We start from the raw sequence: 25,713 nt of genomic DNA on the forward strand, positions 1-25,713 counted from the left end.
GAAAAACCGCATGGGAAGGAAAGGTATAATGACAAAAATTAAAAAGAACCTCATGAGGACCTTTTCAGAACTCAAGTTCAGAACAAGGAAAATGACATTGAGCTACAAAGGTCTCCATGATCTTTTTTTTCTGAGAAGAAAACACTTAGCCAAGGGCAAGGTCAGATCAGCTGGAGAGTTGAGTGTGTGTTAGTGTTTTACCCTACCCTTAGAAGCTGGGAATCTGCTGTTACTCTTAAGTCGAATACTATCGTTCATTATGTCTCGATGGGCAAAACCAAGGTCCTTCATGAGGAAGAATGAACCACTGAAACTCAAGTTTACTTGGAAGCCACAATGCAGACTGCTTAGAACTTGAGCCTGGGACTAAGGGAGTCTTGATTCTTGGCCTTCCCTCCTCTCCCAGCTGCCTGTTTGAGTGAAATTTGATTCAAAGTCTTACCTAATTTATCCCTCTCACTCCTATCTAGCCTTTATTCAGTTCTCTTAACACACTTATTTTTATTATTTTTGTTGATGAGTCAATAGGCTTTTTAAAAAGGTAATATAAAATAGCCTGATTAACCAAAGAGGCAGACATGACCTATAATTTTATACTGAATAAGAGCCAGTGTTAAAATGTTGATAATTTCCTTTGAATATTTATATGTGCATAATTAGTTTAACGTGGTTGAGTTCATGCTATATGTATATAATTTTGCAGCCCTCAGCAGTTACAATTCTTCAGCAGTGTCTCCTGAGTTCTAATGCTCCATGCAGCTTTATTTTCTTGTCATCTAAAAGGCTTTTGTTTCTGTACAAAGTTATAAACTCTTCCAGGGAAGAGACCTTATCTTCCATTTATTTGTCCTTACCTTGCTTTCTACACATAGACTAACAATTTGCCTTCCTAGGCACTCAGCAATGAAGACCCAATGCAGCCAAAAATAAATAAAATCAAATCTTAAAAAAAAAAAATCTTAGCTGCCAAATCCTGGTTAAAAAAAAAAAAAAGAACAGTGTGTATTCTATAAAATCTGAAAAATCGTTTTTTGGATGCTCATTCAATCAGTTAGGTAAGTCTTGGATTAGATAATGCTGTGAGGAAGGCAAAAAAAAAAAAGATCCCATGGCCCTTCTCTAGTGTCCCTCTCCATCCCCAAGGCATACCTAAAGTTTATTTTTCACATTGCAGTCAAAGAGAGCTTCTGAACAAACAAATCTCCATACTCCTTACCTGTACCCATCTCTGCATCACCCTTTCTTGCCCCCACTGTATATTCCAATCATTATCAAAGTCCCAGGAGCACAGTATGCTTACTCTTCTTTCTTGGCCTTTGCACATGCTGTTCCCTCTGCCTGGAAGACCATGCCCCCCATGTTCACCAACCAAATCCCCCATCCTCACTTGGATAATTGTTACTCATGTTTCAGGTCTCACCTTAGATGCTACCTTCTTTGGGAAGCCTTCTTAGTCCCTGCTAGGTTAGTGATTCCATCTCAGTGCTACCTTAACATCTTGGGTGAACCAGTATCATTTTTATATATATATATATATATATATATATATATATATATATATATATATATATATATATATATATATATGCCTGCCTGCTTACTTATCTTCCACCACCTCCCACTGTACTCCAGAGCCTTAGGCTCTTTGAGGATAACAACTATAGCTGTTCACTGCTCTATCCTCAATAGCTGGCTGTCATAGAACATATGTTCGCTGAATATTTCTGGAATATTTCTGGAATGAATGAATGACTCTGCTCTTCTTGCCTATTCCCACCTGTGTGTCATGTCCTTGGGTACCCCACAGATTCACCACACTCCTGCCTGCCATACCCACTCCTTTGATCTTCCCTAACTTTCGCCTTCTTGAGGATGTTTTGAGCTCTACACAGGTTTGCCTCTAGTTTGTTAGTCTGATCGACTGTTCCACTCAGAGATGCTAATGGCTCAGGTGTCACATTCCTTATAAAGCATGTGGTCGTAAACTAGTCTTTTCGGGAGTTTCTTAGCCCAAAGCAAAAGCTATAATGGCAGACTTTCAATGCCTCTCCTGAAGGAAGCTTTCTCTATTCCTCAAATGCTCCTGTGTGAGCGATGGCCGCTTCCTTTGTGTAGACCAGCATCAAACTTAAATCTTGAATATGGAATACTTGCCCTGAGTGGTCATTGTGCTCGCGTTGTGAAAGACTCATTTAAAACGGTAATATTGCTTTTAATGGAAATTTTTGGGATAGGGTCACTGATACGTGTTGCAAAGAAATAAAAAGGTCACTGTTATATGCTTCAATTTAATGTAGATATCAACTCTGCTTCCACACATTGCTTACATATTTGTGTGAAGATTTTGTATGAGTTGAGGAGAAATTAAATGCATTTGTCCTATTACGTGGTAAGTAAACCAGTACAGTGGAGAAGATGAATCCTCCCTGATTCATTCTCCAGATTTCATGAAAGAGCGATCTGAAGAAAACATGAATTTTACTATCTAAGAAACAAATGAATTCATCTGGGCTACTGAGAAATGATTTACACGTAGGTAAAATGGGGCAAAGTTTTGATCTTTTTCCATTTGAGAAAAATTCTCTCTGGAAATTACTCAAAGAGAAGAAAAAGCTACTGGGTCCAGATTTAAAAGAAGATAAAAAGCTTCTTGTTTCTATGGAAATGAACATGGGTCACCTTGCATTTCTCTTTTCTTCTTAATTATTTTTTTCCTCAGGGCAGATTTCTCTAGCCTACTTTGTAATGTCTAATGACTTTACCATGGACGGATCATTAAATACAGAGCTAATGAAACCTTTAGAGATAATTTAAGCCGAACCTTTTATTTTGGAGATGAACCAGTTGGCAGTCTGAGAAGTCAAGCATTTTGTCCTCTATCACCCTACTGTAGAGCAGCAGACCTGGAGCTTAAAACCAGTCTGGACCCTGGACCCTGTGTGCTTTCCATCACATTTACAGACAGTTGCTGGGAAATGTGGAAATAATAAATAGATGGCTAAGTAAATAAACAGTATCATTCCAATATTTAATTTATGACACATTAATAATATCCAACATTTTCTGACTGCTATTCTAAGTGTTTTATATGTATGAACACACTTGGTCCTCACAATGCCTTATGATTCTTATTTTAACCAATAATAAAGCTGATGTGCGGAGAGCTAAGGAGACTCCCACAGCTGGTCAGTGTTGACACTGGGCTGTAAGCGTGACAGTAGCCTCTTGAGTCTGTGTACAAAACTGCTACCTTGTACTTCCTTTCATTTCAAGTATATTCACAGATTATTCAAACGTATGTGCAGTTGTGTTAAGAACAAGAGCACTGAAATTATAAACAAGAATGAGGTAATTGGCTCTGCCAGTTAGCTGTGTAACCTTATTTTACTTCCTCTCGCAAGGCCCCTGTGCTCTGGAGGGTGACCTGAGGTTATTTCAGAATAGCACTTCCTCAGAGAGTGGCCAGGAAAGTTACCCAGGGTAATGCAAATAAAGTTCTTCCGTTCTGGAACTGAGTCTGCCACACGTGTTAAAAATTAATATGCTAGCGTGCTTAATTAAACTTGTAGTCTCATTGGCTGAAGCCCTTATTTCATTGCAGCAACACAGAAACCTTACTTTTTTTAAACTTCCTCTTTGAAAAAAATACACCCCTGCACTATTCTAGCTTAGTAATGTGACATAAGAAATTTAATTTATTCTTTATTAGGGCATTTAATGCTTTAAAGTGTTCATTTTGAAAATGCTTTTGATTCTTTTTTTTTAAACTAAGTACCTTATAGGAACTTGCTTTCTCATTATTTGCTTGTTTCTACTAAACATGGAGCTCTAGAGAGGAAATTCAAGATAGCTGATGATTTTATTTAATCCTACTTTGTGTGTACAGTCGATATTGAGAATAAAACAAAGAGATATGTTAGGAAGCAAATACAAGAAATAAATCTTATTTAAACAAACAAGCAAACAAACAACAAGAACAAATTGTACCATTCCTTTAGAAATGTCACTATCTACCATACATAGCAGTCTTTCTTTTCAGCAATAAAAGACAACTGACCATCTAAAGATTTCCAGTATCCTTGCAGTGTTGACCTCATTGAAAATTGATGAGATCAAAAGTACAATTATTCTGGACAGGAGCTGTGCTGCCAGATTATCTTGCACAGAAAATCTCTGAATGTCAACCTAGCACATACATTGAGCAGATATGACACTTTCTCTCCTATAACTTCAAAGCATCGTTGAGTAATTTTTTTCTCTGCACAATAGTTTATGACATTCATGTCTCTTTCCTCTCCTATCTCTTGGAGAATTTATTCTTTGATCTTAATCTCTAAGAGTTTAATTTCCTTTTCCACTGTGGAGGTGTGGATTGGGTGGGAGTCATTGTAAAAGTTACAGAGTAGTAACCATAAACAAAATAAGACCTAAAGAATATAAAATTTTTTTTTCTGGCATCACTGCTCCTGGAGAGTTGATGTGATGCGGTGCTTCATGGTGGTGAGATAGTATCATGACCTGTAATTCTGTTGATTCACCTTGGAACAATTCACCTACCAGTGACGGCCTGGGCTGACATTTTTTTCATGCTGCATTAAGAACCTGAAATACTGCAGGGAGTTCCTAACTGACCTCCTTCGTTTAGAGTCGCCCTGACTCCCTAAATCATTTTCCACAGTGCAATGAGAGAGCACTCCCAAAAGTAAATCATGTCATTCCCCTGCTTAGAACTCACCAGTGGTTTCCTATTGCAGGACAATAAGTCCAGCTCTTTTAATAAAGCTTCCACGGCCTTTACAGCAGACGCCCTGCTTCTTTTTGTAGCCTCCAATCCCATCACTTCCTTCAGTTCTTTGAACATCATGTGCCGTTCTTTGCCTCCAGGCCATGATACATGCAAATCCTCTTTCCAGGTACCCCCTAAGTCCCCCTGTCTATTCACTAGCTTATGACACATGCTTGCTTGTGCAATAAAAGTGGAAGAGGACTTGTACTTCCTATTATTTGAAAAAGGAAATATTTTTAAAGTTATTTATTCACGTAAGTGCAGTTCTGTCTGTCTTTACTCATTTCTGTCATCAAAAAGATTTCTGAGGGGGCTTCCCTGGTGGCGCAGTGGTTGAGAGTCTGCCTGCCAATGCAGGGGACACGGGTTCGTGCCCCGGTCCGGGAAGACCCCACATGCCGCGGAGTGGCTGGGCCCATGAGCCCTGGCTGCTGAGCCTGCGTGTGCAGAGCCTGTGCTCCGCAGCGGGAGAGGCCACAACAGTGAGAGGCCCACGTACCGCAAAATTTCTGAGGGATTGTTAGCAGCAGAACAAAGATTTATGCATCCCTCAGGCCTCATTTGGAGATTATGGTGGATCAAAGAGGGTGCTGATAATGTGTCTGGACAAAAGTCAAAATCTTAAACAAGGCAAAATATAGATTTTTTAAATGGCTGGTCTACACTGGGTTTAGCTAGCTGCTCACCACCACCACCCGCATTTTGAAATTGTCTCACTTCCATTTCTTACAAAAATGACTTCATAAAAGATAGGCTTTCGTCTCATTATGTGTAAATGAATGTAACAAACCGAATGCATTTCTCTCTCTTAATCTGCCCTACTCCACGCACCAGGATAAAATAAACAAGGTCTTTGGACATTCGAAAGCTCTGTTGAATGAACATCTTGTACAAACCATTGCCCCAATCAGCCTACTCAATATAGTCTTGGGAAATACACTTTTATACATTATTTGTTAGAGATTATTCTCCTATTTTGTGGTGGAAGAGTTCATTAGTTCCCAGCTCATAGGTGCTTCTATGTAGGAGAAACAAGGAATGAATATAACATATACTGTAATTATCCTCTGAGCAGAACTTCCCTGGATTTATAAGGAGTCAGGTGGGATTAATGGAGAGAGCACTGAATCCTGTGACCTGGCGTCATGCACATATAGTCTGCATTTCTCAGTAATTGGATAAGAAACCCTTGGCTGGTTCACTTCCCCTTGTGGGTTTCAGTTTTTCTCATCTATAAAATGAGTGATATAAGTATCTGAGTATAAATGTTTACGTAATATTGAAGACATTTTTCAGCTCTATCATTCTATGAATTGAACCGGCGTCATTAACATAAGATGAATTTAAGTCTCTAATTCATATCCTTGGGTCCACTTCTGCTCTCCCTCAATATATTCACATTGAAGCCAGAGCCTGCTTGGACAGTTCTGGATGAGAGCACATCATTCCTGCACCTAAAACCTTTCACTGGCTTCTATTTGCACTAGGAGTAAAATAAGAAGTCCTTGCCAGGCCTGCCAGGCCCTGCATGGCCTATTGCTGGCCAAGCCCTCAGGCCTTGTCTCCTCCCACTTTTTTCCTGAACTCTGCTGCAGCCGTTCTGGCCTTTCTTCCTGCTCCTTGAGCCCACCACGTTCATTTTCACCTCAAGGCCTTTGCACCACTCCCCCTCTGCCTGGTGCTTTCCTCTATTCTTCTATGGCCAAGTCTACGTCCTCACAGAGGGCTTAGCTCTAGAGGACACTTTGAACACACCATCTAACCTAGACACCTCCTGCCCAGCACTTAGTCCTATTTTATCTTCTCCCTACTATTTCTGTCTGAAATAATCTTCGTTAATCACTTAATTGCTGCTTTCCTGTCTCCTCTATTAGAACGTGTGCTTATTGAGAGCTGGCAGCTTCCCTATCTTGCTCGCTGGTAATTTCCCTGTGCCTAGAAGAAAGCCTGGTATATAATAAACACTCGCTAATATTTGACTCAGTGAATTCACCCTGAGGTGTATTTAACTAATCACAGGTTATTTTTTAGAGACTACTTCCCTAAGTATGGGAAAAGTAAGAGATGGTATAAGTGTCTGGGAACAGTAGGAAGCCAGATGAAGAGAGGTATATGTAGAGATTAGAGGATGGTAGAGAAAAAAACAAACTTTATCCTTTTTTTCAGTTTCTTCTGTCTAGTGTAATCTTAATCCAAAATATGTCGACATCACAGATAGGATTTCAAAGAAGTGGGAACAGGGGTGGAGCTAAAACTTACACCAAGCTTAAACAAAAATAAACAAGCCCAACTGAGGAGCAATTTGACCTGTACTGAAAGAGTGAAAATCATACATCACAGTCTCTCAGTGATAGGGCAGAATTTCCACCTCCTTGCTCAAAGCTGCCCCACCTTTCCACCTGCAGCTCACTGGGGGACCCCAGAGAATTTAATCAAGACAGAGCCTTGGGATCCTACAGTCAGAATTTCAGTTTGATTTTTTATAAGGAAAAAAGATAGGAACATTACAAAGATGCCATGGGGAGTGGGAGAAACCCCAAGCAACGGGGAAAAAACCCTCAAATTAAATTCTTATTGAGAAATATATCGTTCATTAGAGTTAGGTTGAATTAAATAGAAAGACTTTTTATTTAACATGTAGGGGGAAAGTGGGTATATAGAGTGACTATAAAATTTCTTTCTTGCAATTCTTGATGGTCCCTACTAACAATGTTTGTACACTCTAAATTTCTCAAGCTTTTTGAGTTTCAACACATTCTTAAGTACTAGGGCAGCTTTGATGCAAATACAAAAAGTACCCCAGATACAGGTGTCTGGTACTAAGTCCACAGTACTTGTTACACGTGTCTCTTGGGTACACAGTGCCTCATGGTTCTGTGAAAACAACCGTGGTTACCACACAGTTGGGTTTGTTGCCCTTCTGTACTACCTTTCTATTTCCTGTTCTGACTCTACACTTTTAAATCCTCACGAGATACATGTCATGTCTTGCCTGATGTAGCAAACACATAAGCTGTTCATGGCATACATTTACCTTTGTGCCTGTGTCTCTTCTGGGACCTGATGCACCTTTTCAGAACCAGACTCCATCCTGCAACCTGCCACTGGGTTCGATATTCCATCTGACAAAAATTACCATTGGAGTACATGACAGATGCGGCAAATTCGGCGACGGCTGTCAGGGATTTCTTTCCGAGTGTTAAGGCACACGGTTGAGAATTACTGCTCTGAATCTGTTTAAGCAACTCAGTGTCCACCTTTCGTCTTCCTTAAAGAAGAGTGATTGCCCCTCTTATAAACCCTACTCTTATGATCTTGTCTACTCTACTTCATGTGAAATCCTGAAATTGAGATGACTTTTGACAACCCCACCTGAAATCTTAGTCTCGTTTGGGGGGTTTGTCCACTGTGCTTTCTGGTCAACCTACAACTGGAGCAGGTATTTAAAGGGAATGTTGTAGTGAGTGAACAGGTGCTCACATTATATTTAGAAAACATGTCAATACTATTAAATTATTTGTAAAAAAAAAACCCCAGTATTTTCTTCTACTTGTTCTGCAATACACAGCTGTACCCCCAGAGTACAAACAACAGTGGATGTTTGTAATGTGTGTGTGTGTGTTGTGTGTGTGTGTTAGTGTAGGTGCGTGTGTGTTAATGTAGGTGTGTGTGTGTTAGTGTAGGTGTGTGTGTGTTAGTATGTGTGTGTGTTAACCCTAGAAAGTTTAGCATGTATTTATTAAACACATTATTATTTTAATTTTTGAAAAGTTGTTAACTCATGCCATGCTTCACTTTTGGCTGAAACTGAATGATTAAACTTGATCCTGCATAAAGGAGTTATAATAGATTGTTACAGAAGGAAATGGTGAGAATGAGGGTATGGATGAGATCGAAATAATATGTATGTACATTTTCCTATGCATGTGGCAAGTCTTGTATAACTTCACAACGCTCTTTGCATCCTTTTTAATTCCGATCATTTTGCATGGTATCCCATGGAGCTCCAAAGAGTTGAGTATAAAATCCTAACATGCCACTCCACCCACATCAGTTCCACAGTCGCTGGAGTCTACCTCTGCCTTTTGTGCCCCTTCACTTAGAGTAAGACTCTGTTCTCTGGAATGCGCATCCCGCTGGTAACTTCAGCCTCCCCTTTTTCTGTTTTCAAGGATGGGAGGAACAGTTTTATTGGACACCAACTGGGCGGGGTAGTGGAAGTGCCGAACAGCAAGGACCAGCGGGTCAAGTCAGCCAGAGCCATTCAAATCACCTACTACCTCCAGACCTATGGCTCTGCCACCCAAGACCTCATAGGGGAGAAGTGGGAGAATGAGTTCTGTAAGCTTATGAGGAAGCTCCAGGAGGAGCACCGGGACCTCCAGCTATACTCCTTAGCGTCCTTCAGCCTCTGGAGAGACTTTCATAAGACCAGCATCCTGGCCAGAAGCCAGGTCCTCGTGAGCCTCGTGCTGATCCTGACCACAGCCACCCTCTCCAGCTCCATGAAGGACTGCTTGCGCGGCAAGCCCTTCCTGGGCCTCCTGGGGGTGCTCACCGTGTGCATCTCCGTCGTCACCGCAGCTGGGATCTTCTTCATCACCGACGGAAAGTACAACTCCACCCTGCTGGGAATCCCGTTCTTTGCCATGGGTAACTATCCATCCTTGTGGTAATCGGCTTCTTACCGGTTTGGGGCAAGGTAGTACATTTCTTGAATTCTCAGGTGGAAATCTGTTTTAATTTTGCATTGGTATGTCTGTGTGATGTTGTGAAATTTTACCTGGGGTGCTGTCTGTTTTACCTGATTAGGCCTTTTTCAGTAAATTTTAGGCTGACCAAGGCACCTCATTTATGCCAGGGACTTTAATGCTGTCCAGTGTTTTTAAAGTACAAACTATTGTAAGCTTCTACTCAGCTTCTTCAAAAATTATAGGTTAAAGATCATGGGGTACGAAGTTAAGGAGGTCCAAAACCTGTTTCACACAGATTTTTGTGGTTCATATTAGTGTTGCATCCTCAAACTGATGGTGATGAAGAGTGGATATCACGGGATGAAAATTCTGAGAGCCACCGATAGGTTCTAATTTCAAAGACCTTCTTCATTAGACTTTGTTTATTAATTCATTTCAGAGTTTTTGCAGAGAATATACTCCATTTCCTCACCTCTATTTAAAATTTTTCTGCAGCCACTTAAAGATGTGGCCTCTAACTTTTTGGTGTCTGTTGAAAACAATTCATGAGTATCTTCAGTCAAGATTATCCTTTCTTGTACATTTTTCCCAGACATACTTAAATGGTCTAGAAAATGGTATGTGAGTGTGTGTGTGTGTGTGTGTGTGTGCGCACATGCGCGCGTGCACATGTGTGTGTTTCTTGCAAAAGAGAAGATCAAGTCTGGGAAGAAAAGTGAGTGATGGTTCATCAACAAGATTGATGGAACTTATCAGAATAGAGATGATGACAGTGATTATTTGTGGTGCCACTGAAGAGTTCTGTCAGAAGTGGTACAATTCCATACATGCAGCAAAGGATAAACTGTGAAAATGGCCTCTAGATGGTGAACTGACATGCACAGGGGAGTCTTCAGCTGTAAAATAATTGCTTTTCCCTTCCCAGGTTAATATCAGCCCTAAATTATAGCTTTATTACTAAGTAAAAAAGACGTAGGCATGCAGTTAAAGTCTTCCAGGTGACCTGGGCCCTTTTCATTTTGACCTAAACGAACGTTTTCAAGAACAACGTTGCAAAGTGGATTTATCTGGAAACCCATCTTCACTGTGGCCCTGTTAGCTCATCTCGGTAAGTCTCAGTTTCCTCTTGTATAAAATGAGGATAAATGAAAAGCCAGTTCCAATTTGACCTCTATGGTACAGCAATATTTCCACTTAAAACTAAATAGTAATAACAATGATAATAATAATAAAGCAGCTATGCTTATTATCACTTAAAAAAATAAAATGAGGATAATGATTGGATAATAATGATGAGGATAAAAAATAAGTCAAAGAATTGTTTTCTGAACGTAATAGAATGTACCTAAAGGTAATACGACAGGGTAGACACTCAATAAGTATCATCGAGTTTTAGTCGTTAAGCTGGTGTGTTACGTGCAGTGGATTCAGTGATGAATAAGAAACAGCCCTTGGCTTCAAGAAATTGAAACTCTTTCTTGCATTCTGCATATCATGTTTAAATGCATGTTCATCTTGTTAACAAAAAGTTTTTCTATTTGCTAAAGAGATACATGAAATTTTTTTTTCACCAGTGACAAGGATAGGTCTAGATTTGAACCACTTACACTTGTTATGTTTTGTGGGCTCAGTCTTTTAACGTAATAATATAAGATTCATATGAATCATGCAGCATGATTCACAAGTGAAACATGGATCATTCGAGATGGACAAATTAGGCACCTTAGAGCCAAGAGGGCTTTTTCTAAAACTGGTGGCAATCTAATTAGGTAGTGGAAAGATTTATCAGGAAAATTCTATAATGTATAGAATTATATTTCATACAAATAAGGAGAAAAATTGTCTCCAGTGATGCTGAATTGTATTCTAGGTTCAGATACTAAATCAGTGGTATTTTCATTCCTTAAAGAAATAATAAGAACACTGAAAGCCACAGTGAGGTAAATGTCCAAACCCTAAAACACACACTTTTCACATTTTCTCCTCTCTCAGTCATCTTTATAATCACAAATCAGCCCTGGACAGGGTCGGTGCAGACTCCAGAAGCCTGGTAAATGGTTACTTTTCAGTATTCCTGCACTTCAAGTTCTTACAATAATCTTAGAAGAACTTTCCTGCTATGTTCTGAAAACATAACAACAGTAGACCTATAAATATATACTTACTTAAGATATTTGCTCCATCAAGGGGGAGTTGGTTTTGTTGTGTTTTGTTTTGTTTGTAAAATGATCATAATGGTAAAGATACCAAAATGGAGAACTAGTGAAATAAAAGGGATATGCCACAGAGCTAGGACATCTGGGTTTCCATCCCAGCTTTTCCACTAACTTTGTATGTTTTGTTGGGCAAGTTAGGTATAGTCCCTTTGTCCCAGTTCTTCATCTATTTTTTAAAATTTGTTTATTTGTTTTTATTTTTGGCTGTGTTGGGTTTTCGTCGCTTGTGCACAGGCTTTCTCTAGTTGTGGCGAGCGGGGGCTACTCTTCGTTGCGGTGTGCGGGCTTCTCATTGTCATGGCTTCTCGTTGCAGAGCACAGGCTCTAGGCACGCGAGCATCAGTAGTTGTGGTACGCAGACTCAGTAGTTGTGGCTCTCGGGCTCAGGCTCAGTAGTTATGGCGCATGGGCTTAGTTGCTCTGTGGCATGTGGGCTCTTCCCCGGCCAGGGATCGAACCCATGTCCCCTGCATTGGCAAGCAGATCCTTAACCACTGCACCACCAGGGAAACCCCAGTTTTTCATCTATTAAATGAAGGATTTGGACTCTTCAGTCTTAAATTTTGAAGTTCCTACATTGTTCATTTCATTCTTCAACTGAAGTTAGAATTTGATCATTCTTTTGTAAAAACCTTGAAGGTTTGTATTATCTTCAAACTTCTAACCTCCATTCTCCTTTATTGACTCTGTGTGTGTGTGTGTGTGTGTGAGAGAGAGAGAGAGAGAGAGAGAGAGAGAAAGAGAGAGAGAGAGAGAGATTGAGAGATTGAGAGCTGAGTTTGGCAGATACATACCTTCTGGTGGTACACACAGCATTGTTTAAAAGTAGTCCTTTGATGAATTAGTTTACATTGTGTCAAAACTGCATAATCCAGTGTTAGTTGGGTGTAAGGAAAAGAAGCCCAACTCTTTTTATAAACCTCTATTTCTATTCCTATCTTCCTACAAAGATTTCTTTAAGGTAGTGAATATTCACTTCATTATGCTCCAAGATTCAAGCCATTCATCCTCATTAGAACTTATCCCTGAAGCTGGGTATGTTGCTTAGGTGTTCTACTCTTCAACCATTCTATTTTTGACCAACTATCTTTCTTTAATACTGCATCTGCTTGTTCTTTTTTCTGACCATTCATCCAGTTAATACCCCCAATGTCATTTCAGAGGCATGTATTCTGTACTTCCAAATCCTTCATTTTTAAAGCCTGTACCAATTTTTATATCTTGGCTGGTGTCCCTATAGGTAAATGTATGTTTGTTGAATTGTACGTTCGATATTTAGGCTTAGAAAAGAAGATAATTATAAGCATGTGTATTCTCTCTAGAAAAGATTTCAGAGAGAGAAATCCAGACTCATAATAATTTATTTAAAAATGCTTAAAATGACCCCTTTTAGCTCCAGCTTAATGGCCTTTCTCTATACAAGCATAAACCAATGAGAATGCCACTAATTTAATTTATAACTCATTGTCGGCCTTTTTTTCACCTCATTTGCTTTATGTGGATGTGTTTCCTCTTTCTGGAAGGAGAAATATGGGCTAATACCGCACACCGATGCCAAGCTGGCTCCTGCTGTATCTTGCTGATCTTCTGTGGGTAGTTGCCAGGGACATTAGGAGCCTTGGTTCACTATTACTTTTGCTGTCCATGCTGAGTTTGTTTTATATGCCAGGAGTCTTACTTTAGTCAGCTTGATGTCACTGGACATGTGCAGATGACTCGTTTTTTTCAGGTGAACCCAGGGTTTCCAGATAGGAGACCTTCTCATTCATCATCCAAAAACTGAACTCCATATTCATTTACTTATTAGTTTATTCAAATATTTATTGAGCACCTACCATGTCCTGGAGTAAAAAGTATTGAACAGAACTAATCAAGTTGTTGCCCACGTGGATCTTACATTCTAAGCCTGCTAAGGGAAAGTGCCAGACAATAAACAAATAAATATAAACTGTGTTATATTATTGATAAGTGATATAAAGTATAATCATAAAACAGGATAAGAGATAAAGAGCATAGGTGGTCAGAGAAAAGCCTTTCTAAACAAGTGAATTTGAAACAGAGAGCCAAATAAACTGAAGAAGGAGCCATGCACTAACTGAGAAAAGAGTGTCTTTGACAAAGAGAACTATCCATGCAAAAGCCTTGAGATGGACCTTACTTGGTGAAGTTAAAAAAGAGCAAGAAAGGGAGTGTGGCTGGAGCAGAGTGGGCACCTGTCTGAGTATTATGCAGTGTAGCATACAGCCAGGTCACATAGGGCACAGAGAACTTAATACTTAAGATGGTAAGCTATCTGAAGCATTTTGAGATGAGAGTGTGATCTGACTTACATTTTATGGAAATGAGTCTCAATGGAGCAAGAATGGTTATAGGTTATAACTCATACATAGGTGAGAGGTTATTGCAAAATCTTCATGGGTTATAATGGTGGCTTGAAATAGCATGGGAGCAGTGACAGAGGTAAAAAGGGATTAGACTCAGGATACAATACTGGAAAATAGAATTCACAGGATTTGCTGAAGGAGTGGATATGGTATGTAAGAGAAAGAGGAGTCACGGATGACCCCGAGCTTTGAGGACTGAATAACTAATCGAAAGCAGTTGCCATTTACTGTCACAGGGAGATCGTGGGAGGAATAAGTTGTGGGGGAAATACAAGAGTTTCGTTTTCCACGTGCTCAGGTGCCTATTAAGTATCCAAGTGGGAAAATGTGGAATTGGCGATATAAGACAGTATACAGATCAGGTTCAGAAGTAAAATCTATTAAGTTGGAGCTGAAAATATAAATTTTGGATTCATCATGACATACCTAATAATGAAAGCCATGGACTCTGATAAGATCAACTGGAAAGATAAACACTGATGGAAAATAGAAGTCGTCTAAAATCTGAGCCCAGGAGTATTCCAACGCTTATGATTGGGCAGATGAAAGTGATTCAGAAAATGACACTAAGAAGGATTAGGCTATCAAGTGACATAGCAGAACCAAGAGAGAATAGTGTCCCAGCAGCCAAGTCAAGAAGGTGTTTCATGAAGGAGCAAGAGATCAGTTGTTCCAATAGCTGCTAAGAAATTGTGTCCGGTGAGAACTGAGAATTGGTCGTTTGATTTAGGAATATTTTTTTTTCCGGTACGCGGGCCTCTCACTGCTGTGGCCTCTCCCGTTGCGGAGCACAGGCTCCGGACGCGCAGGCTCAGCGGCCATGGCTCACGGGCCCAGGTGCTCCACGGCACGTGGGATCTTCCCGGACCGGGGCACGAACCCACGTCCCCTGCATTGGCAGGCGGACTCTCAACGACTGCACCACCAGGGAAGCCCTGATTTAGGAATTTGAAGGTCATGAATGACTTTGGCAAGAGCTGCTTTAGAGGAGAGCTGAGGTAATTTAAAGAGGTTCAGTAGAGCTTGGAGCATAGGAAGTGAAGACAGTGAGTAAAGCTAATTCTTCTAAGGAATTTTTGCACTAAAGGGAAATAATGGTTTATGCAGTTGGGGATGACGTGCAGTAGAGAAAGCTTCATAGTAAAGCAGAGAGAAGAGATTGCAGAAGCAATGTCATTGAGCAGGAGAGAGAGATAGGATGGGATTCAGAGCACAGCTAGAAACATTGGCTTTATATAAGAGCCTAGACGGCTCTCATCTACAGTTAAGAAAAGGGAAGGCAGAAAATATGGACAGATCCAGATAGATTGGTACATGTCGGGGTGGAACCACGTGGAAATTCTCTTCTATGGCTTCAACTTTGTCAGTAAAATAGGAAGCAAGTCATCAGCTGAGAATAAATTTGGGGAAGGAGGCGTTAATTTGAGGAAAGTGAAGGGATTCTTAAAGAGTCACTTCAGAAAGTTGGAGAATAAAGAATAAAATTTAGGTGAATAACTAGGAAGCACAGGGATCTCCTTGACATTTACGTGCATGAATATGAATTAAAAAAAAGAAATCAGTTAGCGTGGTTGCTGAGTCGGTCCCCCCTCCAGCCATATATAGCTGCTTGGGGGAGGAGTTGAATAGGCATTGAGATGAATTTAATCAGAAAGAAATTCCCAGAAAAAAAAAAAAAGAGGGTTTATAGTGTATGCAAAAGAGTGACTGTAATGACAGATCATGAACGTTGTAATAGTTAGGATCAGCTAGACCATGTTGCAGTAACAAATAATGCCTTAAATCCATTTAGTTTAAGAGAACAAAGATTAACTTCTTGCTCATATCACGGTTTGGTGTGGGTTGGGAAGCTCTCTTTGGAAACTCTTTTCCACCAGAGATTCAGGGATTTAGGATGCCTCTGTCTTACAACATGTTGCCTTCTCAGAGTTTGTGCTCCCCGGCATGTACACAAATGAGGGAATAATTAGAGAAATCACACTACTTATTAACTACCTTGTACCCAAAGTGATTCAGTTACTTCTCATCACATGCTCTTGGCCAGAACTAGACATATGGCCATAAACTAGCTGTGAGGGAGGATAGCAAATGTAGGAGAGCAAATGGATTATTTTATGAGCATCAACTGTCTCTCCCACATAAACTAAGCCAAACAGTAAAGGTAACGAGGATTTATTCTGCCTCATCAGCGTGGTAAAACACTGATAAGGTCAAAATATTATATTCTTTGTGGGGTCAGAGAACTGTCTTAGGCTGGAGTCTGTTCTGGTTATCTGTTTCTGTATAATAAACACCACAAAACTGGGTAGTGTAAAGCAACAACCATTAGATTAGGCTTGTGGATTCTGTGGGTCAGTATTTTGGAAATGGCACAGTGAGGTGAGTTCCTCCCACCTCTAGAATTTCTAGAGCCTCAGCTGAGGATGGCTTGAATATCTGAGTTCTGGCATAGTTGGGTCTAGAACAACAGTTTTCAACATGGCTTCTTCGCTCACGTGGCTGGTACCAAGTCTGGGACTTCTGAAGGAGAATCTCAGCTGGAACTGTTGAGCATAGCATCTAAATTTGGCCTCTCCAGCATGGTGTTCCTGGGGTAGTCAGACTTCTTATATGGTGGTTCAGGGCTCCAAGAAAACGTTTTGCACAAGAGAAGGACAAAAGTTCAGGGCTGGCTTAGACATAGAAGCCCCATAGCATCACATCAGCCCTATTCTACCATCTGAGTACCAGTCACTAAGGCCAGCCCAGATCCCAGAGGAGGGCAGTGGGACTCCACCTCTTAAGACAGTGGCAGAGAACTGAAAGAGTGGCAGAGTCACATTGCAGAAGAGCATGTAGAATGGGAGCTACTGTTGTGGTCACCTTTGGGAAGTGCAGTCACCACACAGTCGTAATGTGAGTAAGCTGCAAAGATAGAGGTGGATTCCAGAGATGCTTGCTATAAAGGTTTTGAGACGAGATTATTACTGATGACAATGGCTATGATTTGATCATTTGGGGATGGAAGACAAATGTTAGATTAAAGACATTAGATATTCAAAGGACCCAATTTAACAGACATAGATATTCCATGATCTCCAAGGCCCAACAAATCTGGCATCTGCTAACCTTCTGACCTCAGGTTCAGCCTGTCTGTCTCTCCTGTACATCTGGAAAGCTCTTCCTCAGATGTTTCCTTACCTCCTGCAGGCCTTTATACAAATGGCACCTTCTCAGTGGGGACTTTCCTGGCCACTCTATCAAAAACCACAAGTGCTTCACCAGTACTCCCTTTCTCCCTCTCTGATTCAGTTTTCTCCTTAGAGCTCGTCATTATCTAACATACAGTATACTTACTTTTTGACTTGTTTTCCCCGCCATAGAACGTAAGCCCCCAAAGGATGTAAATTTTTATTTTTCCATTCACCGCTGTTTTCCAAATACTTCAAACAGTACTGGCCTCGGGTTGGCACTCAACAAATATATGTGGAATTAATGAATGAATGGTCTGTTAGCGTTTCTCAAATGGGTTATAGTCTATTAGAGAGTCATTTAATTTAGTGTATCATGATCCATGTTTATATTTCACTTATGGGGAAGAAAAGAGAGTAGAAAAGGATAGGAAATATCAAAAGGTGTCACACATAGTAAAGTGTTATTGCATCGTACTTTTGTTTCAGTTTAATATACATGTGTATAATAGACATGATGTAAGATATATTGCCTAATGCGGGCCACAATCAAAATTTTTAGAAAACACACTGTCTAGAAACTTCCTTGGACTAATGTCTTAAGGAGACGTGGTGATAGGTAAGGATTTGTTAATAGGGAGGCAACTGGGAGAACTCGTCAGAAGCATGGGTAGCTGCTCCTCTTGGTTCTGCTGGAGACAGAATCTGGATTTACGAAGGGGAAGGTATTGCCAGGGACATAAGGTATGACTTCTTGGGCACTTTTATTTTCCTCGACTTCGACCAGCACAGTGTTTGGCATATAATGAGCCCTCTAAGGTTTGATGGTTGGCTAAAATTTTTTAATGATTATATTAAGCGTTTTGAAATGTTTCTCAATAAGTTAGTTTTGCCACAGGACCTGTTTTACTCGGGGTCATTAAACCTATCAAAACCTGCCCCAAATGACCCTATTGTTAGAAGCTCTCTTATTGGAGCTATTTTTTAGCTATGTCAGTTGCAGCCACCCTGCTCTTGGTGATAAATAATCATCTTCTTTGGGAAAATGTTGGTCAATGATGTGAAAATATCTCTCTGTTTAGAGGCTTGGAGTCAGAAGACCTGGAGCCCAGTCAAGTCCCTGTCCATTCAGGTGACTTCTCCTTGGGCCTCCCATGTTTTCTCTTTCATAAGATGAGGAAGTCGGACTGATTGGTCCTTAACATCTTTTCCACCTTTACTCCTTAATCAGTGAATCATTCATTTGACACTTAGGCTGTGTGTTATCTAGGTTTTTGGCTCATTGGGAGCTGGAACTGGGTCTACTTGTCATCTTTTCAAGTGTCTAGTCCAAAGTGCCCGTAGCATGCATTTTACAAATGTTGACTTTTGCAGGAGAAGGCTTAACTTTTGGTTGTCTTTAGCTTGGATATCTTAATGTCCTTATTTTTTATATGTTATTCTTCAGATTTCATTTCTTTATATTGATCTCTGTTCTTTTTGTAGCTGTGAAATGGACCTCCCAGAACAGAAGTTTTTAACAAGTTAAGATGTTGTCTCACTCACTGGGTTTTGTAGACCTTTTGAAGGAGGTGGGAAGGGAACAGATCTTGGCATAACAAGTAAGAAGCTGAATTTTATGCCAAGCATTTGAGGTAGCATTGAATAGTATGTAGTTTTTATTGTGAAGCACTGTCCAACATTACTAATAATTATATCCTGACTCCTCAAGATTCTTATTTTCTTTTGAATCCACCTCCATCTGTTGCACTTTTTACTGCTAATGAGCTTCCTCCCATGGTAGTTGGAGTTTAGGAATGAGGAAGAGTATTTATATAGCAAAATTTTACTCAGGGTGAAAAGCATATGGGCCCATTTTGGTGACTGTGTTTATCTCAAGGGTAGGTGATGTGCTAGTTTAGACTTTTAAAATGGAAAGATTTGTAATTAAGCCTTATGCTTTCTAATATGTTATGCCCTTGCTTTTTTACTTCTTAAATCAGATAGTGAATTAGGCTTGAATATTTAAGCAGACAGGGAAAGGAGAGAGACATCAATTTATCCGGTATATGGTAGAACTGTTCCTATGTCAGCTTCTACCACTTCTCCAGTGTGGACATCTAAGCCTTCCTCAAATATGCATCTATCACAAGCAAGCCTAGCTATCCTCATTAATTGAAGTTGACTTGATTGTCATATGAGAATGTTCAAGAAAAAAATATTCCTGATGCAGAAGAGCTGCAGTTGCCAACCAGATCAGGATTTTCTGCAGTGCTGCATCAAGGTAAAAATTGCAATTCGAACTCCTGAAACTTGAAGGGTGAAAATGCATTAAGGCTATGCCATTGCTTTTCTGAGGAAAAGCAAAGTCTCAGCCAGATAAAGCTCATTTACAAACTAGAGACTTATTTCCAAGATTCAATTCATTTCCAAGCCAGTATTTTCATACCCAGTCATTGAAAATTAGCAGAGAAAAATGAGATTAATCCTGCATTGGTTTGAGGGTCCTAGAGGCCAGCCTTGGGCTTCCAAGAATTGAAGAATCCTTGTACACCGATTTTCACCTGCCTTCCTGGAACACGGTGGTTTGTGAATGCATCAAATATCTGTGTGTCATCGTGGTTGATTTCTTTGTAATGAGAGAGCAGTGCCTTCATCCAGACCAAGGCCAAACTCTATTATTCAAGCCTTGGCTTATAGATATCACTCTGTACCCTTAGAGAAGTCATAACCTGAGTTTGAATTTAATATAAAGAAGATGCTGCTACTTTTCCTACTGCTTCTCACACTGACTTGGCCCAAATGGAATAAGAATATGTCCTGGCCAGTGATACTTCTAGTGATTGTTTCAATGTTAAGTGGAACATCCTAAACTAAGTATCATACTTAATAATATAAATCAGCAAAGTATTAGTTAAGAAAATTTACTAATAGTGTTTGAGATAATAAAAAACATAGAGTATAACCATAATAGTCAATGATATAAACGAAATAATGAAGGAAAAGGAGATAATTTTATCAGAAAGGACTGGATATAAGAGTAGGTTAAACTACATTTTAGCAAAAAAAATAAAAAGTGGTGGATTTGGGGAGAAACAGATTAGATGGCTCATTTCATTGAATGAAAACCAATCAGAATCACACACACACACACACACACACACACACACACACGCACACACACACACACACAAAGAGAAACCAGTGAAAGGCACCTAACTTGCAGATTTTGGGGTGAAACTGTGATGCATATAATAAGGACTCATAATAATTAACTGCAAGTTGCTAGATTCACTCTATAATTCAGTCACCTTCCTCTTCCTTTCCTCCGTCAAAGTCAAGGGTCAGGGCAACTTTATAATAAAGTTTACTGTGTTGGAACAATGTTTTGCGAATAAGAAGTGCTCAATAATTATTTCTTGAATGAATGACTTGTAATTTCACTAGCTCACAGCAGACATGAAGGAGATTTTTATTAGAAATGGATAAAAATCTGTGTTTGAAATTGTACGTGTTCTTTGAAAAATTTTAGAACCATGGCTTTTAAACAAAGCCATTGAAAGTGTTTATGGAATGAGGAGGTTTTGAATTTCCAAACATGAGAGTATAGTCGAAATGTTGTATCTTTTGTTTGGTGCGTCATGTACCTTAAAAGTATCCCATTGGCCATTTGATCGTGCAGATGGCTTCCTGTTCACCCAGAGGAAAGTAGGGCAGCTGTTTCCATTAAATGAGGAAATATTTAGTTCATGAAACTAGTTCATGAGAACTATTCTCAAGCCTGGAGAGGAGCCAAGGTCAGAACCTGTATTACTTGATTTTCCCTCCCAGGTTCCTTGACTCTGTTAGCAGTTCTCAGACTCGGCCCTGGGGAGTCCTCGGGATGTGCTGGGGGTGCAACGGGCCTCAGAAAGAATTAAGCCCCCAGAAGTCCCGGCTGCTCCTTCCTGCTTCCGAACAGAAACTTTCTTCTGATATTTTTACATGACAAGTCTCCATAGATATTTAGTTTGAGGAAAAATTCCTGTGAATTAAAAAAAAAAAAAATGTTTGAAAACTGCCCGTCCTCTACCATCCTATAGTGCCTCTTTCATAATAAAATGGAAGGTAGAAACTAAACTTGAGGTGAACTAAGTGTATCTTACAGTCTGAGTGGCTGTGCTTTGATCAACTGTTATATCCACAGACAGCCTGTAGTCTTTTTGTTGAAGTATTCCTAGAGGCAGGATGTCTACTTAAGACCTTAACTTTCTCTCTTGCAGACAAGTTAACCTATTTTTAAGATGCAGAAAATCCAAAAGGATGGAGGCAGTGAGGTTGTATCTCTGTCATGAGAACTAAGTAAGACTGCCAAGAGGCTCCAAAGGGTAGAAGTAATTGTAATTTTACTGTATTCTAGGGTTAGAATGGCTGTCTTACAGGTCAAAAAATTGTACTATAAAAACACAGTGACAAAACTAGATTCTCAGTGAAAGAATCCCGTTAACTAGGTTGACAAGGGTAATATGGTAGCCAGAATCTCTGTTCTGGTAACCTTTTCAAAAAGTGGTTTACACTAGCTAGGCTTCCCTTTCTCAAGATATATAAAAAAGACTCAGAGGGCTATGTGATGAACATAAATTAAAACACAGTGAGGCAGCATGTGATCCCTGACGCAGGCAGGCAGACCAGCAGGGCGGGGTGGGAAGCGCTGGTGGTGCCAGTGATGAGTGCGCCCTCCCGTCTCACAGAGATCGCCGAGTTCCGTCAAGTCTAACTTTTTAGGACTTCCCTGGTGGCACTGTGGTTAAGAATCTGCCTGCCAGTGCAGGGGACACGGGTTTGAGCCCTGGTCCGGGAAGATCCCACATGCTGCGGAAGCAACTAAGCCTGTGCGCCACAACTACAGAGCCCGTGTGCTTCAACTACTGAGCCCGCACACCTAGAGCCTGCGCTCACCGCAACTAGAGAACACCCGCACACAGCAATGAAGACCCGATGCAGACAAAAATAAATAAAATAAATAAATTTAAAACAAACAAGCAAACAAAAAAACCCACAGTGATGTCTGATGGATTTCCTTGTTTCCCACAAAGGATGATGCCAAAATGCCCACCCGTGCCTCCCAGATTCAGTGTCCTTCTCCCTTGGGAAGTTCTGTGTACCCAATACAGATGCTCACATTGCTAGACCTTACCATTCATTCTGTGTTGGCCACCACCATTGATAAGCTTTCTCTCTAAGATGATTCTCTAAGATGACTCAATATTGCTATGTAGTAAACTAAGTAAAGAGTGTTTCTGTTGGGACTAGGAGACATTCTTTCTCCTTTGATTATTTACTGATGAGTTTAATCCTCAGAGAGGGACCATCTTTCTATGATTTCCAAGTGTTTGTGGTTCCTCCTTTCTATTCCCCCTGTGATCTTCCTTTTTGGTTTATTATTTATTCCAGTCTGTTTATCCCTTTGCCCTTTCTGCTCATTCTTCTTAACCTTATCCTGAAAGATGAGAACCTTAAAGCAGCAGCAGGTTATGTGAGTTCCTGTATTCCCCACCCTATCCAGACAAGGTTATCAACACACCATCTCAGGTCAGCACTGCTGTGTGTCTATAGCAGTCTGGCCAAGGGAGACATGTCTGTCAAAGGAGGCCTGTGGGCTTCATCTCTATGCAGCCTCTAATTCCAATTTCCTTCACATTCTTTGCTCAGACCAAAACCAAACTGCTATGTGGCCAGATATACAAGGCTGTTTCATGTCTCATGATATTCCTTTTCCTAGAGATTCCCTCTGTCTCTGCTTTGTTCTGATTTTCAAAGCTTAAATGCCTCTTGCCTTATGGAAATTTTTAATGACTTCTAAACCCAAGAACGACTGATTTTCCTTTTTGCTTATCCTTGTTTACATGCCTATATTTACTTCCATGTTAGGCTGCAGAGCTTTCATTAGAAAGGATCAACTTACTGTTTTTGTATCCTTAGCAACTAGTAGTGGGCCTAGCACAATTAGGAAGTATTTTAAAATTATTTTTGGATTGACCATTCTGCCATATTAGCCCACTATGCATAATTGGCCTTCACCTTGGGTTCCTTGAAAAGCACTTGTGCCTGTAACTCTCTGTTTGCACTCTCCATCATCACCAACAGATTTTCTTCTCTACCTTTCTCTTCCCTGATCTTTGCTCTGGAAGGCTGATTCCTATGGACGCATCACCCAGGCTCCCTTTTCCTCTGGCTTTGGGTTGGATTTGGCCACCAAGAGGCATCGCCAGGAGATAGTAGGACAGAAAGAGAAAGAGGTCAAGGTCTTTCTTCCCTGCTCCCTCCCTCCCTGCACTGGCATTATTTCTCCGGCAATAACTCCAGTCTCTGACAGGCAGCCACTCCTCTGTATCTATAGCTCTTACTGGACCCTGATCATACTATTTCCTCCCTTTATTCTGTTAGACTTAAAAGTGGTAACAGCTTCCTGCTCTTGATAGTCTCTGGGTACCTCAACATCCCTTGTTGTTTCTTTTCCCATTGGCTCTGCTCATATCTCTGTAAGTAGTCTTTCAATTAAGGTTTTTTATTTATACCATTTGAAGGATTTCTATATGTCCTACCAAGCCTTTCAATCTCTTGCAAGATATACAGCATCCCAGTATCTTGTTGGATCTGACATTCTGCCCTCAAGTCCATCCGCCTACCTTAATTCTCTGCTTAACGCTAGCCAACCAACCTTCTCTAAGGGCACTGAATCCTACTTTCTACCAGCCCAACTCCTGGTCACCCATGGACCTAAGGAGCAGTCTGCCTTGCCTACCTGAATTTGATTACCAGTTGACATCTGGACATCTGCAGTCATGTTCTGCCTGCCATTTTGGACATCTTAAGTTCACAATGTCCCTTGGACAATGGGCAGTGTATCTCTTTTTAGAAGCCATTCTTGTGTGAGGACTTTGCTTTCTCCAGTAAGCTGAAGTCCTGAGGGCATGCAAGCTTCCTATGCAGACTTGTTTTTGCACTTTTCACGGCTATTACGGTAGGCCGTTTTTGAGAAAGATCCTACAGAAAAAGTTTTAAACACACATGTTTTTACCATCACCCTTGGTAAAACTTAGGGCTGGCATTAAGAGAGGCTGTGCCTTCTGCAAAGCAAGAATGAGAAGTTATCTCATTGGAAAATTCCATATCACCATAATCATTTTTAGGTCATGGTGGCTATTTTCTTCCTTGTACCTAGTTTAAGCTAAAAGTAGTTTGATGTAAAATTGTTGCCTTACAGTCAGATTTTCCAAATATATATAAAAAGAGGCTGCCTGTCCTTGTTTTGTGCCGTGGTGCCTGTGCTTTTGCAGCTGAAAATAGCATTGGTGCTTGTTCTTGGCACATTTTACTGCAAGCTTCTACCTAATTTGCTGTCCACACTCCCCCCGAAGTCCTTTTCAGCATTGCCGCTTTCCAAGTATTTCCTTCTCATTGACTATCTATGTCTCACTTTCCACAAAGCTATTCATTTTCCACTTTTGAGGTTGACACACATCCTTCTACTAACTCTCTTCTTGCTAGAAACCCTGTTTTCTATTCCTGGGTAGTAGGTTTTTGTTTTTGTCTAATTCATTTGTTTCCATTATTACAAAAACAATGCATTTTTAGGAAAACACTGAAAGATAAACAAAATCTAAAACCGTCATCCAGAGATAATTGTTGATAAAAATTTCATGTTTATTCTTTGACTATATCTATAGAGAGATAAATATGTCAATATATGAAACAAAACGAGATGACTGTATATATATACTATTATGCAGCCTGCTTAATTCAATAACTCAACAATTTCTATATGTGCAAAAACAGTTTAAAACCTGAATATATACTATTTTCACTAATAGTTATATGTTAACATGTGTGAATACTGCTCAGATTAAAACATAGAACATCACCAGCATTCCTATAGCCTCTTTCTAATCATACCCTCTCCCTCGCAATAATCATTATCCTGACTTTTTTTTTTTTTTTGCGGTACGCGGGCCTCTCACCATTGTGGCCTCCCCCGTTGCGGAGCACAGGCTCCGGACACGCAGGCTCAGCGGCCATGGCTCACAGGCCCAGCCGTTCCGCGGCACGAACCCGTGTCCCCCGCATCAGCAGGCGGACTCTCAACCCCTGCGCCACCAGGGAAGCCCTATTCTGACTTTTAAGGTTATCAGCTCTTAGCTGTTCTGCATAGTTTCACAACCTATGTTATAATGTACATAAAAATATATATTATTATCTCTTCTAGGTGAACTAAATATTTTATCAATGTAAACTGATATTCTATCTCTAAAAACAATTTTTGCTGTAAAGTCTGTTTAGCTTCATCAGAATCTTTTGTTTATATTTTTAAAATATTTTTTTTTCCATTCTTTAAGTATCAACCTTTCTGTTTTCTTAGATTTTCTATATGTGTCTTGTAAGTTGCATATAGTTGGATGTGGAGATTTTTCCTGTCTTAATGATTTTTGTCTTTTAGCTGAAGAA

The 25,713-nt window shown here is 40.1% G+C and overlaps 1 protein-coding gene across 2 annotated transcripts in view; it reads left to right on the forward strand.

Moving 5' to 3' along the window:
- PTCHD4 (patched domain containing 4) overlaps window positions 1-25,713 on the forward strand; it is a gene marked incomplete at both ends in the record, with an annotated part of 174,492 nt that overhangs the window by 42,196 nt on the left and 106,583 nt on the right. For both annotated transcript variants that reach the window (XM_082664230.1, XM_082664231.1), the window contains one exon: window positions 8,959-9,439. In XM_082664230.1, the coding sequence (XP_082520356.1) occupies window positions 8,959-9,439 (481 nt within the window). The remainder of the gene's footprint in view (window positions 1-8,958; window positions 9,440-25,713) is intronic.

The sequence above is a fragment of the Grampus griseus genome (assembly GCF_964374135.1).
Source record: "Grampus griseus genome assembly, chromosome: 10".
Classification (NCBI taxonomy): domain Eukaryota; kingdom Metazoa; phylum Chordata; class Mammalia; order Artiodactyla; family Delphinidae; genus Grampus; species Grampus griseus.